This window comes from Gymnoscopelus microlampas, assembly GCF_963454915.1.
Source record: "Gymnoscopelus microlampas genome assembly, chromosome: 3".
NCBI classification, from domain to species: Eukaryota; Metazoa; Chordata; class Actinopteri; order Myctophiformes; family Myctophidae; genus Gymnoscopelus; species Gymnoscopelus microlampas.
In genome coordinates, this window is record NC_139940.1 from 16,573,877 (window position 1) to 16,590,252 (window position 16,376).

General features: G+C 37.6%; 1 protein-coding gene across 2 annotated transcripts; it reads left to right on the forward strand.

The window, feature by feature from the left end:
* The first annotated feature begins 664 nt into the window (after positions 1-664).
* LOC311041604 (cell adhesion molecule CEACAM1-like) lies at positions 665-14,293 on the forward strand. Of its 2 annotated transcripts, none has more exons than XM_084052063.1 (9): positions 665-731; positions 1,258-1,578; positions 7,001-7,279; positions 7,629-7,898; positions 8,849-9,115; positions 10,434-10,560; positions 10,949-10,983; positions 11,206-11,246; positions 12,484-14,293. In XM_084052063.1, the coding sequence occupies exons 1-9, from the start codon at positions 680-682 to the stop codon at positions 12,754-12,756; spliced, it is 1,665 nt and encodes a 554-aa protein (XP_083908189.1). In that variant the 5' UTR covers positions 665-679; the 3' UTR covers positions 12,757-14,293. The 2 variants fall into 2 exon arrangements, with proteins under 2 accessions (XP_083908189.1, XP_083908190.1); XM_084052064.1 differs by having other exon boundaries at positions 11,209-11,246.
* The last annotated feature ends 2,083 nt before the right edge of the window (positions 14,294-16,376 follow it).

A 16,376-nucleotide genomic window follows, 5' to 3' on the forward strand; every position in this document is an offset into this window, starting at 1 on the left:
GCAAGGGCTCAGACTAGGCGGGCAACTGCCCCCTCTGCCCATTGCTGGATCCGCCTCTAACATGCAATTGCAATTCCAATTTGGGGTTGATTGTTTGGATGTTGTGTTCATAATATATTGGACCCACTCATATTGGAAGCCAATTGCAGGAAAACAGTACCAAAACCTTGTTTGACACACATTGTCACATGACTTCCGAGTCCCAGTCCCGAGATAATTTCTACTCATTTTTGTTAGGGAGTGGAGTGGGGGATCATGTTTCTGCAGCAAGCTGTTGTTTCATGTTACAATTTGTGGGAGGGGCCATTTTACATAATTATGTAAAATGGCCCCTCCCACAAATTCTGAAAGCCAAGGCAATTACAGCCAATCTAATGGAATACTAAAAATCTGAATGCCAAATGACTCCAGTCTAGGTTTGGAAATCAGCAAAAAGAGTGTTTTGAAGAAGATCACACGCACGCACGCACGCGCGCGCACACACACACACACACACACACACACACACACACACACACACACACGCGCGCGCGCGCGCGCGCAGCTACACCACTAGAGGGTGTGATGGTGCAGGGAACAGTGCGTGGTGTCCGTATCCGTGTCCAGTTATTTATTCCTCAACACCACATGATCTTGCCATTTTCATCTGTCACCGCCGAGCTGAACGGAAGAGTGAGCGATGGATTCCTTACTTTTTATTTTTATGCTTCCAGTATTTTTGTCCTTTTCAGGTAAGCACCTTTAACTATAATGAAGGCTTATCCACGTACGGGGGCACAAACGGGCTACCTTGTGTAGTAAATTACAAGACGTCTCAATGTCACCACAAAAACTAGCTCCATTAAGAACCTCTCACTCCGCTCTGAGGTTGTTAATGGAGCTACACAAAAACCTGTCTAATATGATCGTGGAATGAATCCTATCTGCATTTCTTATAGCTTTAGTTGTAAGCAATATTGTTTTATCTTGTCTACTTTCCATCATCATAATGTATGTAGTAAACGGGCTACAATGACAGGTCAAAGCTGTTGGAAATAAGTGAATATTAGCATTAATATTTTGTCTGGCTTGTCTCTGCTTTTTCTATACTTTTCTTGGAGGCTGCAGTTTTTTTCTTCTTCTTTCTTGGGGGGGGGTGGTTGGTGCTTTTGTGGATTGGTGATGTGACATAAAGATGATCATGACTCTGACTTGAAAACAAGGAACATTATGTCCACTTGAACAGAATCCTGCCTAAATCTGCCGTGTCTCCTCCAGGTTTCAGCCATGGAGCAGGAGTTCTACCAAAAAATCTACTGAATAAAACATTGGGAGGGAGTGTGATGTTCACCACAACAATACAGACAGAATTTGCATTAGCAGAATGGTTTTTCAATACAAATAAAATAATACAATCCACTACTTCAGCAACAGTTTTTTTGGTACCAGGATATGAAGACAGGACCACCGTGAACACATCTCCTGTGTCACTGGAGCTCAGAAGTCTGGCGTTTAATGACAGTGGAGAATACAAGGTCTCTATTTCTATACTTGGACAAGAACAGCCGTCGGTAGGATCTACCAATATGAACATCTACGGTAAGTAGGCTAGATTATTTATGTTATGTTATGTATAAGGTAAAAACAGAAATTTACTTTTTATTCATATGTTCCAATGTTCAATGCCAAAAACACAATTAAATAGTTAATCGCAATTATTTGTATGACAATTAATTGTCAACTTAAAGGGATATTTCACTTTCAGAAAAACTTTTGGTGATTTTGTCATCTACTCAAGCCTTTGTGAGCCCCCCAGACAGTTTTGCAAGTTGCTCGATTCAGTATTTAGATATTTGATTTTCATTTTATCAGACACGCCCCCTTCCTATACAAACCCATTGTAACTTCAAACTCCATTTTAACCATGTTAGATTCATCAAAAACACCCGTCCTTGGTTCTGGTGACTCACCCTGCCCTCCTAATGCGTGAGGGGGCCGTGTTTTTCCGAGGCTTTTTTTAATTTATTTTATTTTATTTTTTTATTGTATTTTTCTTTTTCTTTTTTTTCATTTTCCAAAAAAAATATTAAAAATAAATGAAAAAAGTAATTGAAAAAACACGGCCCCCTCACGTATTTGGAGGGCGGTAGGAGACGGGTGAACCAAGGACGGGTGTTTTTGATGAATCTAACATGTTAAAAATGGAGTTTGAAGTTACAATGGGTTTGTATAGGAAGAGGGCGTGTCTGACAAAATGAATATCTAATATCTAAATATTGAATCAAGCAACTTAAAAACTGTCTGTGGGGCTCACAAAAGCCTGAGTAGACGATACAATCACCAAAAGTTTTTTTGAAAGTGAAATATCCCTTTAAATTTTGCAATAGTAACAGCGCTATAATCACAGGTGATGTTACAGGTCTGATGTGGAACAGCCACTATATCATATTGAAGTATTAGATTATTTCTGAAAAACAGAAGAAAAGGGGTAGGCTACTGCACAGAATCAAAAAGTTTTCCAAATAGCATCAGAAAAATATAATGTTGAATGTGTTAACTTGTACTGGTGAAGATGAACTAAACCAACTGCACTGCAGAACACATTAGGCTACCCTATTACCCCTATAAAAGCTATACTGACTGACTAAGCTATTGGTACATTAATTTACCTGTTGCAAAGGAAGACATTAGTTTTGCCATTAAACTTATTCAAGTCCTCAGTTGAGTTAGCCAGCTTTTTGAATGACCTCCTGGGTGACTTAATATGATAAATATACACAGAGATTAAATATACATTTAAGTCTGTAAAGGGTATGCCATATTTGAAAACTTTAGTTACTAGTTACTTTGTAGATTTGGATTATTAATTAAAAAAATACATTAACCACTTCAGCCCTATATATAATTCGGCCATTTTAAAATAGCAGGTCTACAAGCTCAGTGAGCTTGTAGATCTGCTATTTTCAAAACATTTTATACTAGTCACTGTTTAGATTTGCATTATTATTACAAAACACATTAACCACTTCAGCCCTATATATATTTCATCCATTTGAAAATAGCTGATCTACAAGCTCAGGGAGCTATTTTGAAATGGGACATTTTGCATAATGATTACTTTTGCTTTTGGTATTCCAACCCAACCAACTTTTGGAACAACTGATATACACACATTGACGATGGTTTAACGTTTTTTTAAATACATATTTATGAAATAGACTGAAGTTCATTCCAACTTCTGTGTGCTATTGTGTGTGTGGTGGCCATCTTGGCTAGTCAAAACCTTTAATGTAACTAGACTTAATGGTCCAAACCTGGTTCAAAAACATCTTTTAAACCTCCCTGGGAAAAGTGTTTGCATTACTCACCATGACTGTCAACCTGTAAGCACACTACATTTCAAGTAGTGCACATAACAGTTTTAAGAATGTTAGTCTGATTGTACTTTATTTAGGTGTTTGCATTTAAAGGGACTTTATACTTTTGCTAATTCACATTTAGAAGAAAATATACAATTACCTCCATGAACCTAGAACTTCCCAATTCAGAACTAATTTAGCTCTAAAGAGAATGTGGCACACTTTGAAATGTAAAGCCTGCATGCATGGCAACTGCAAGCACCACACCTTAAATCTCTACAATTTACGTAAGTAAATGCTACCAATCTCTGAATAAAATGCACAAACCAACTGCTTTATAAGAACAATGTTGATGTTGTTAACACGTTGTTAATCTATTCTACATGCTAATCTATCAAAACCATAGTTCAATGGTTAATGGTTAATTCATTCATCATGGACTGGAGCTCGAGCAGAGCGCTCCACAGACGGGGAGAAGAGCCAAGTACTTGGGGTATGCAAGCGCTCGCTCCCAACAGAGCTCATACTCGATAGAGACAGTGCTCGTTCATGACGGTGTTGACGTAAAAGTGTGAAATAACAGCTTACATTTTGGAAAAGTTAAAAACGGGCGTCATCATTTGGTGCACATGCTAATGGTCAATGGCCGTGTGCAAATTCAGATCAATTGCTCCAGCCATTGAGGAGAACCGGGCAGGATAGACTCTGAACAGACAGATCCTGTCCACAGAGGTTTCCTTAATGATAGTATATAATATTAAATATTCAAATATTGAATAGGCTTAAAATAACTTATGAATATTTTTTGGAAATCTCTATGGGAAAAATGTATGGGCTTTTGATCTGTCGCACCAGAAAATGTCTTTGTGTCATCACTTCTACTTCCACTGGTTTAATATGTATCCTGTGTGAGTTTTTGTCCTTATTGGATAAAATTGGTATCCGACCTGAGAATGCTTTTTCTGTATAACCCTTCCATTGTGTTAGGGTCATTTTTGACCCGTTTTCAAGTTTAAATAGGTAAAAAGTACCCTTCACATTTCTTTATTGGAACGAGGCTTTATGATATCCTCAGAAATAGCCATTTTAACGCAACACAATTATTTATCATCATTTTAATTAATTCTGATGGTCTCTATAAAAAAAAGTGACACTTGTGTAGTCCGGGAGTCAAAGGGTGATTTTTGGCTGAATGTGGTTTTGTCGGTTTTTATTATTAACCCCTTAATGCCCAAAACATTAAAAATTCACCCAAAATAGACTTCTATGGTATTTCATGCAAAATACTTGATCTAAATGCTTAAATTTGGTTTCTACAGTGTGTATCCATGTAAGTGGATGTGTACAGTGCATTAGATTTAATATTTATACATTTTTTAATATTACCCCTTCCTGCCCAGAACAACTTAATCTTTAAACTGTGATATTGTGAAATAGAACATGCACAGAAATCAAATCAAATGCATCAGATCTGCTTTCTACTAAGTCTAATAGTGGAACTGGTCATGTTTCCTTTTGGATGAATGCATATTAACCCTTTGAGGCCAACCATCTTTTAGTCATTAACCCTTAAATGCCCAAAACAAAAAAACGTTTTTTATGGCATTTTATGCAAAAATATTGATTTAGCGCATCAAATTTGATTTCTACAGTGTTTATCAATGAACGTGGATGTGTAAAATTTTGTTTTTTGATTTCACATCAGAACATTTCATAGATATTAACTCCTTCACACCCGAAGCACCAAAATCCATTAAAAATGTTGATTTATGACATGTTATGCACAGTAAATCAATTCAAAAAAATGCCCAAGGGATTTTACCGGGCACCCTCTTGAATCCTTAAGAGGGGACCCCCAGCAGCAAGAATCAGTTGAGAAAAAAACTTTAACCGACGAAACCACGTTAAGCCCCATGACTCCCGGACTATGGTGTTAGGGTCCGAAATGACCCGGCAGAGAAGTGTGGCTCAATTCACCCTAAATTGTCAATATTCAATGTTTACGTGTTTGAGAGTGAGAGAGACTTGTCCTCAATTAGCATTTGCTATCAGGAGTAAAATAAAGTTTGAGTTTATGAAAAATAAAATACTTTTTACCTTCTATGGTATACGGGTCAAAAATTACCTTAACACCACTAGTGTCACTATTTTTAATAATATTAACATTTTTTAAAGTTAAAAAACAAAAACAAGTATTTTTTTATAAACAAAATGTGGAAGTGTGTTCTAATTATTATTCTTAATTATTCTATTATAGCTAGATAACATCATTATCCATTGCCTTCAATATAGGAAATTTAATGAGTGAATTTTAACATTTTTATAATAGAAAACGAGATATTGAAACCCTAGCCCTAACCCAACATAATATTTTAAAAAGTGTTTACATGGATATGAATGCATTACAAGTCCGCTATGAGGTGGGAGAAAAAAATAATGAAAAAAATATTGTTTTGAGTATTTTGGGCTGAATTATATCACGGGTCAAATTTGACCTGCTAACACCACAAGTGGATGCAGTTTTCTAACACAATGCAAGGGTTAATAAAGAGCTGGAGAAACATGGAGACTCCTGTTACTGAACAAACACTCCATAGCAATGAGTACTGTCAAAATATAGAGCTTTTTAACACTTATTTTAACAAAAAAATATCACTTACCCTACCCTAGTATTTCCCCAAAATATATACTCATGAATTAAACCTTTTCACATTTCACCTTTCAACAGACCAATCTTGTATTTTTCTTTTCATTCATATCAGTATACCTCCATATAGTGCATTACCTCAGTGGACTACCAATACAACTACAGTACAGACAGACATATTCTGATCATTTCTGACAATCGCGTTGCATTAAACAGGACTCTTTAACTGAAACTGATCAACAGACTGTTTTTCTATTACATTACTCCACATTCCTCTCTTACAGAAATAACCACATTTACCTGAAAAACAGAAGAAAAGGGGTACATGTCAATCTGCTGCACAGAATCACAATGTTTTCCTCTTATTCCTCTATATACTCAATTCAATTCAGTTTCAATTTTCAATTACATTTTTGATTTATTTGATACATTCATGATACAATTCATCAAGGTGCATAGTACAGTAGAATGATTCGGATAGCGCAAAAATTCAGAAGACTTCATTCCATTGCGGTCCAAAAATAAATAACTGCAGCATAGATATACAATAGTATCTAACTGATAACACATGTGTTAACGATGTGCTTATGTAAGCCTATAGAATGTACATGATAATGTGAATTGTGAAAATTATCTGGGTATAGACACAGAACATAGCCTCATGTGGCTTAAAGGGATGCCTGTCTACTCTGTTGTATGATCATACAATCTGTGATGGAAGCCATTTTTCCTACATCTTCCATAAAGGACCTGAAGCATATGACAGCCAGAGTTTGATTCAGTAGTTGCATTCTGAATTTGCATTACGGAGCAAATATTTTTAATAAGGAGTTCAAACATTGAATTGCTGATTGCTTTGTTACTTCGTGGAGATACATGAACACAAGCCTTCAACTTTCAATCCGTTTTTCTCATCACAAGTAATTATTGCTGAAATGATTTTCAACTTCTACATGCACCATTTTACCTTAATGAGGTGTTGCAAATTGAAAACCATTATCTTTTTCATCAATAGCACGAGTCTCCAATGTAGTCATAACTGCCAACACTACAGACTATGTGGAGTTCAATGACACAGCAGTCCTCAGCTGCTCTGTCTCCTCTGGTTCGTCCCTCTCTTACCTCTGGTTCAATGGCAGCTCTGAGGTCACGCCCAGTGAGGGAGTTCAGGGTGATGGAGGCTCCACTCTCACCATAGTCAGTGTGACCCGCCATGACCGGGGACCATTCGAGTGTAATGTGATCAATCCCATCAATAATGAAACCAGTCCACCAGTAGAGCTCAACATAAACTGTGAGTTATTAACCTGCATGTTTAACTTCCTATTTTGCAGTATATAATTTCAAAGTGAAGACACAATATGGAGCTTGATTAACTTATTGTAACATTATTTAGAAGGACATAGCATACGTATGTCTCACAGATATTTGTAGTGCTTTTTTCTGAACAGTAGTTGCTTTGATTTTGTATTTTGGTTGTCTTGGTCTGACAACTTCTGTCAATCTATTATAAGGTTTAATTTCTAAAAGCTGCATAGTAAATACTTGCTTTTCTACAGCTATATGAGTTTATCTCTACACCTACTAATATTATCTATTGGTGGCTTTTCTTTTTTGGTGTCCCCTATGCAAATAATCTACAGTCGGCCCAGAAAACACTACAGTGCAGGTTCCCCCTCCAAAAGGCTACTATGAAGAAGGGTCAAACCTCACTCTCTCCTGTTCAGCTGACTCCAATCCTACTGCCCTACTGTTTCACTGGTTTAAGAATGGACATACGTTAAATGTTAACGGATCAAAATACAAACTCATGAGCATTCACTTTGGCCAGAGTGGTAACTACAGCTGCCAGGCCTTTAATAACGAGACTATGAGATATCACATGTCTGAGGACTCAGTTGTCACTGTTCTGGGTAAGTGGGAATGAAAACGTTTGAAATTGTTATTATTTCGACATCCACAAGACAAAGATATAGAACATACATTTTCTAGAGTTTGCCTACTGTTTGATATGTTGCGACTGTGATTCGTGGCCATTGAAGGCTTTTGAGTTTGAGTTTGACTTTTGGTATGTCTGTTATTCAGTGTTTAAACTTGAATATAACAGGAGCCAAATTAAATTTACTCAAAGAACTTGAGAAATAACTTCTTTAAAAATATTTACAGCGATACCCAAGCTATGCTGTATGGCTGTATGCTAAAGTGTATGTGGAATTGTTTATTAAGTATTGTGTAAGAAAACCAAATGTTTGTTCATTCACAAAAATTGATTAGTCGCATTTTGTGCAAAACAGACCCCACCCGCAAACTTTGAAAGCCAATCATAGCCAATCAGAATAGAATCTTAAAAAAAGACTGGACATTTTTTTTAGGAGTAGTAGCAAAAAGTGTGTTTTGCAACAAAAAAACAACATTGCAGAGATATAGGGAGTTGTGTTAAGATCCAAGGAATCCAGGGAACTTTTTTGTATGGTTGAAGACTCAAGACAGGGCAATACATGAAGCGATGTGTTATAGCACCATGAAAAAAATTGGCACTGGAGGTTCAGCCATTCTGCCCTGGCAGGGATAATTAACCACTTGAACCTATATATTTAGTCACCCAGGGTCCATACTTGGTCGTCTCCTTGTTTCCCTTGTTTTACACCAGATCTCTTCACTGAAAATTACTGATCTACAAGCTCACAACACCGAGCAACGCGACGCGTTGTGAGTTTGTAGATCTGTTATGTTTGCTGAATGTTCACACAAAAATAGGGATGTGGTTAATAGTTTTACCCAAGTAAACAAAACACAAAACATATGCAAGGTTGGAATGGACTGGTAAAATACCTCAAAGATAATATTTGTGTTTCATCAACAGAGAGGATATCTGATGCAGTTATAATACAACCAACAGATGAACCAGTTGAGGGAATGCCCATCAACATGACCTGTGAGGCTGCAGGAAACATCTCTACCAGAGACTGGATGAAGGATGGCCGACCTCTGAGCAGTGACATCACTCTTCATGACAATAACAGAGTGTTGTCCTTCAGTGCTGTGAAGAGAACAGACAGCGGAAAATACTTGTGCACAGTCAGAAACCCTATCAACTTTCAGGAGGGTAGCTACACCTTGAAGGTGGCGTGTAAGTATCGTCCAGTGTTTCTTTATTTTATTTTTTAATTCATTTTACCAAAGTCTGTTTTCTGAGTGATAAATAGCAAGTCTTATCATTAACACAGCATAATTATTAAATAGACAATGGCATGAAAGAAAATAAGTACCACGAATTTTTCAGATTGGCCTGTTATAGCGTCACCAGGAGGCCGATTTTTGCAAAAAAAAATGTTTATATTACTCCTACAGATTTTGTCCAAACATCACGCAAATCGGTACATAGCATCTCTATAGTCATGTGATCAATACGGATCTGTTCTATTTTCCATATTCCATCCTGATTGGCTAAGTTGGCTTCCAAAGTTTGCAGGATTGGTTCGTTTTGAACTAAATGCCTCAAATCATGAACACAGCATTCGATTTCCGTGAAATTTTGCATGCATATTCCCACTAGGCCAAGGAAGAAAAAACACTTGAATTTTCAAATCAGCCTCATGGTGGCGCTATAACAGGCTGATTTACATTTTTACCTATAACAGCACCGATCTGCGTGACACTTTGCACGCACCCTCCCTAGAGGCCAAGGAAAAACCTTTGCCCTGCATTTTTCACATCTGCCTTTTAGAGCGCCACCAGGAGGCTGACTTTTGTAAAACACATTTGTTGCTATTAATCCTTCAGATTCTGTCCAAAAATCTTGCAAATTGGTACTCAGTATCTCTATAGTCATGTGATCAAGACGAATGTGTCCGATATTTCATATTATATCCTAATTGGCTAATTGCTTTCCAAAGTTTGCAGGATAGGTCCGTTTTGAACAAAATGCCTAAAATCATGAACGCAGTGTGCCACCCTTTTCACATTGGCCTGGTATAGCGCCACCAGCAGGTCTAATTTAGCAAAACATTTTTTTGCAACAAAATGCCTCAAATCATGAATGCAGTGTCTGATTGCCGTGAAAAGCCTAAGAAGAATGGCACCCTTTTCACATTGGCCTATTATAGCGCCACCAGGAGGTCACAATAACCTACCTGACGTGGCGGAGACCTGTGCTCTTGAGGAGCACTTTTTCTAGTTTCAATGAAATCTTTTATAAACAATTCTAAACTAAATGTAAAAGTTATACTGGGTAACCATTTTAATTAAGTTGTTTTTGATATAATCTTTCACATGTATATTCTTCACTATAACCTTCAATATGTTTAGTTTGGAGTGGGAGAGCAGTTTTGTTTTCTACTAATGCGATATCCTTGTGTACTAACAATATGAAGTAGAAATAACAAAATAATCGTAACAATTTTCTTTTCTTCTCCTGCTTCTTGCTTGTTTTTTGTCACATGTCCCAGCGAATGGAACTACAACAACTACGCCTGGACGCATATCGGATGGTGCCATTGCTGCAATTGTGATTGTTGTGCTTCTAATTATAGGAGGGACATTTGGCGGGGGAGGGTACTATTTGTACAAAAAGGGGTAAGATTGGAATATTCTTATTACGTCAATAATTGCTATTGACAATGAATGAAACTGTCAATGCCTTTTTTTATTTTTAACATATTTATTTATTTATTTATTTAGTAATAGAGTTAATTGATTTAATATACATTTTCAATCCAGCTAAAATGTCACTGTCATGTTTTCACCATTTCACCAGTCTAAAAGTTCCTCTGTACATCACAATGTATAATGCTCAACAATGACAAAGATGTAATGAAAAAACAGGAACCCTGTACTGTAGGTTAAAAATTAACAAAACAGGTACAAAGCTGAACAATGGCACTGTTGAAGAAAGCCTGCTTACAGAATCACTAGATCTAATTTGTAATCTAACAAAGCAATACTTCAATATTTATCTGCACAGGACATTTGGGAGTAATGGCAGTACATCTGACAGCTGTAAGTCTTGTGTGTGTGTGTGTGTGTGTGTGTGTGTGTGTGTGTGTGTGTGTGTGTGTGTGTGTGTGTGTGTGTGTGTGTGTGTGTGTGTGTGTGTGTACATCTCCATGTATTTTGCATATTGTCATGGACGCGTGATGTGTTTTTGATGATTAGTAATATTATGGGCTAGTCTAAACTGCTACCTGACCTGACGTACTGTATCTCAATCTGTCTTGTTAGCAGGTACAGGCCATGACAACAGAGCATGCTCAGAGGAACAGGTAAAACACACACACACACACACACACACACACACACACACACACACACACACACACACACACACACACACACACACACACACACACACACACACACACACACACACACACACACATTTGTGACATTTGTGGACATCCTGATCGCCGTCAGACTTGACATTGAGGAACAGAACAGGTTGTTAAATGTGATGTGTTGTTTTATAGTGTTATATTATAGGACATGCATAGTTTAGAGGCCAGTCTTTGACCACTTTTACAACCGTTGTGTCAATATAGATGTGAGCCCTCTTCCAGTCATCTTTACTTATCAAGGGTTGTGTTTATAGTCAGACTTTGAACCCGGAACAACAGTGTATTAGAGCTTAAAAACAAAAAGGTATCCCTGACTGGAAATGTTAGTTATTGGCTTTATGGTCTTCTGTGTTTGATCAGTTTCTCTCTGTTTGTTAAACCTGAGTACAAAATGGTATGCTTATGTTATAGCTCATCTAAATAAATAAACAAACAAACAAACAAATCAGTTTGAAACCAATTGACAGCCAATGGTGTAGCTTCTATGCTAAAAAAAATAATGATATGTTGGTGTATTATTCATTTGACACAATAACATCGTAATATAAAATAACGTGTAATATTCACGTCATATTAGAGTAATATTAAGGTACCTATCTAAAACTCATATGGGGTGATTACATTTCATACAAAAAAAAACATGATTTATGTCAGAGGTCTTCAACAGGGAGTCCGGGACCCCTAGGGGGACCTCAGAGTTACTACAGGGGGTCCGCCAAATCTTTGTGTGTTTTTTACATTAACCACTTCAACCAAGCATCCCTATTCTGCAGAGAACTTTAGCCAAAAATAGCAGATATACAAGCTTGTAGATCTGCTATTTTCGGCAAAAAGGTTTGGTGTAGGGGGGGGGGAAAGCAGACCAAGTACACATTGAAAGCTCAAGTTTACTTAGTATTGACGGTTTAAGTGGTTTAACGTCTGAAAATCCACATTAACATGAATACAATACACACTGATGACAATATATCAAACAGGTCTATGAAGCTGCCTATGAAATCTATGGAAAATAATATATTTTATACAATATATAATGGGGGTCCCTGCTTTATCTCTCTCTCAGCCAAGGGGTCCTTGGCCTGAAAAATGTTGAAGACCCCTGATTTACTGTAGGTAATAGTCAGACAACCCCACTAACATCTCTTCCTTTCAAATCTTCCTCTAGGAAGTGAACTATGCAGACGTCAGTCAATTCCGGAGGAAGGACGGTGGAAGTGTCCCGCTGGGGAACCTGGGTACCTCACCCACAGAGTACGCCGAGGTCAGGACCAGGACCGGAGGAGGGACATCATCCCCTCCTACCTACGATGCTCACATGCACAGTGTGAAGAGGTCTGCCCCTCAGCCTGGACAGTTGGCTGGTCCTCAACCTGTTCCTCGGGCAGCCTCTCAGCCTGCTTACGGCGACTCTTCTGTCTACTCTGAGGTTCGGAAGTAAAGACCCTCTCAGATGCAGCCATGCCATTATGTTTTACAGTCAGCTGAGATGTGCCAAGCTGGCCCACATCTAGTGAGAGAAATCTACACTCCGAAGTTCAGTTCCTTTCAAGGTGAAACCTGAGTTTAGCTGGCAGATAAAAGCACGTTAGCAGTGAAAATCTTTCAGTAGGCATGATTTTTGGCTTGGTTTGTTTGATTTTGGTCCAGTTTTGAGACCTATACAGTAAACTTGACTTGACCTGACTTGACTTGACTCCAATACTGTAAACCCCTCTCATGCATTGCTATTAGCCATATACTGTAACAGTACCAGAGGTGAAAAGCTTAATTTCAAAGGACTACAGTATGCGTTAAACCCACCAACTTTTCAGGTTCTCCTATCTTTAAAAGCATTGATGCTTTTGTTTCAAGCAAATTCATCACTTTAACGTTACCCCATAAGCCATGTTTTAATCATGCCAACAACAATTTTGTATGATTTGTTTCACTTTCGTAAAATGGTATCTACAGTAACCTGCACTGGGCTGATACTTCAGGTTTAACTGTATGGTTGCTACATTATTAATACTTGTATTACCCTAGAGATGGGCCTACTGTATACTATTTTTCCAAACAATTTTACTTGTAGTTTTAATGATAGTTTAAATATTTGTGATGCAACAATATTTAAATTGCCCTTCAGTGGTTCAGTGTATTCTGTGTCTAATCTGATCTGAAATTCTTTGCCAACATGTTCCTCAAGTACACAATCAGGGATATTAACTTCAGGGAAGTTATCAATGTTTGCACTTTTCAAAGGCTATATTTATTAATCCAGCAGATTAATAAATATAATGTGTTATGTGTTGAATGCTTTAGAGGATGTATTATAATATGTGCCACAATTGTAATGTTATGAGGACTCTGATACCTGTAAGTGTATTTAATATTTGTATTCAAGAAGTTAATTTTTTATTTTTATACAAAAGTGATTACTGTACTGTACTGTATAGTCTTGAATGAGACTGCAGAGCCACAAGCTGCATTTTGTAATTTGTTCAATGGAGGATGCTTTATAATCCGTCGTAAGACAGTCATACACCGAAAAGAGTCGATATGCAAGATCACAATGCATCACAGTACGACGCGTTGTGAGCGTGTAGATCGGCTATATTTAGCATGCCACTCTGTCATACCACAAAGTATAAATCATGCTTAATGTGACCCAGTGGGAACTGTTAAGTCTACTGTAAGTGTGTTTGGTTTATTGAAGTATGAACTCTGTCCTCCACCCTTTGTCCCTCCTTAGTTTATTATTACTGGAGTTCAAACCACGTGGTATTCTCTACCCAGTAGTTATACACACTTTCAGATGCATTGAAAGAACATAATGCTACAGTATAGCAGCTCCAAAGCTCTGTTGTTCATTATTCTGAGCCACACCCCCAGATGCCCCTGTTTGCATTCTATTGTTTTGTTTACTTGATACCTGCTTTTGCAAAGTTCATGATTTATATTGGGTTTTTTTTTGCACCAATAAATACCATTTTGCTGACGGAAAACTGGTTGGAGTTCTTCACATCACCAAACACACATGTGCATAACATATTCAGATGCATGTAAATTACTGTAAGTAGTAACTCCCAGAATGCTGAGTCCATGGGCCCCTGAGTCTGAGACTGCCAGGGTCCCCACACCCTCCCCTCCCGTCCTAACACACAAATGCATGCTGGTGATACAGCCAGAACCATGCAGCCTACACATACAGTACGTACATTGAACCACAGTATTTAGCACCATTTTTGTGTGAGACAGGGCAGGAATTTCACAGAAGCCATGTAGTAAAGAGGACTTAAAATTGCACAGGACTTAAAATCATTGTTTTATTTGATGGCCATGCTGCCCTTGCATTTGGCCTTTGTGCCCTCAAAAAAGTACAACATCAAAGGTTTCTGTAACTTAGTCATACTTCTCTTTTTTTTTCATTCGTCTCTTCTCTCTTCTCTTTTTGTCATTGGTTAGACAACCGTTAGAGTGAAAGAAAACAAGAAGTGTCAAAATATAGGGTAGTTTTGTAAGCCTGTGCAGTCCAATACTGTGTGGTTTGACTTTGCAAAACAGACCATAAGGGTCTGTTCCCATACGTAGACTATCATGCTGGGGCCCTTTGAATTGTATTTATTTGATGACTGATGACTGATCAGCTGATTGATGTGCTATTACTACTATATAAAAAAAATAACATATTATATGAGTGTCACTGTAATTAAAATTTCCAGTCTGCTCCTGACATGACGTTGATGATAAAAAGAATTTGACCGCTGCTGTAACTTAATAATACTTCTCTCTTTTTTATCTTTCTGTCAGTGGAACAGGAAGTGTCTGAGATATACATAGTTACATAACCCTGTGCCGCACAAGCACAAGTTTGTAAAACCGTACAGTATCAGATCATGCTGGGGCCCTTTAGTTTGAATTTACTTGATAGACTGACTGATCCGCACATTGATGTGCTTTCACTACTTTAGTATTTTTATATAATACAACAATAACACATTTGAGGGCCAGTGGCAGTGTTACTTAAATTCTTAGGCTGATTTTTGTTTCCAGTCCGCTCGTGTGTGTCTTTTAGTTGGCTCAAGTTTCTGGAGGGCCCTCTGACCTTTGGGCTCCTGGGCCTGGGCCCGTTCAGGGACCCTGATCCTGGTTTTTGGTTATCCTTGCATGTATTGTATTGTAGACCAGTGGTTCTCAAACTTTTTCATGTCAAGGACCCCCAAAACGATATGTATTTGGCCGCGGACCCCCATGTCAAAAAATGTTGTTCCAGGGACGACCCCAGAAGCAAAGATTTGAGTCGCGAATGTTCGCTTTAGAAAATATTATATTCAAAGATTTGCACACATTTCACGATTTTTCAAAAATAGCCAAAGTATAAAAGGTTAAAGTGGTTAAAAGTATTGTCATAATATTAACACATTTTGCTGGGGACCTCCTGGAACCCCCCCAAGGACCCCTGGTGGTCCCCAGACCCCACTTTGAGAACCAATGTTGACTGTAATTTCTTATATCACAGTACAGAGCAGAGGGTAATGCTTGGTGCATTTACAATGATCACATAGATGGCAACTTTGTAGAGACCTACGTTTTCGACCTACGTTCTAAATAGGAAAGATATACCATATTTTGCTGACATCATTTCTATGGCATTTGATCATGTCTATCTATGAGATTTCCCCGTAGCTTTAATATTAACAGAGTTTAAAGTGGTAATCTGAGAGACGTTAAACCATGTGTTTCATCAGCAGAGGATATTAAGAAACTGCTTGTACAGTGTTATTGCAGTACAACATTCCAAAGCTATATGTCTTGTGGTTTGCATTTGATTTGATTCATTTGACTGCTTAAAAAGGCTATAAATGTCTAAATGGCTCTATATTATCATATAGGACTGTTTAACTGTAGTATTATACTGTTTAATTGTGTCTAAGAATATGCAATGTATGAGGAATCAGAACAAATCATTTTTAATCTTATGTATACAACATACATAACAATAAAGACACATTGACCATGACCTTGTATTTCTTTTATGTTATGTTCAAGTGTCTGTTCTATTCTGTTTAGAATCATCTTAGG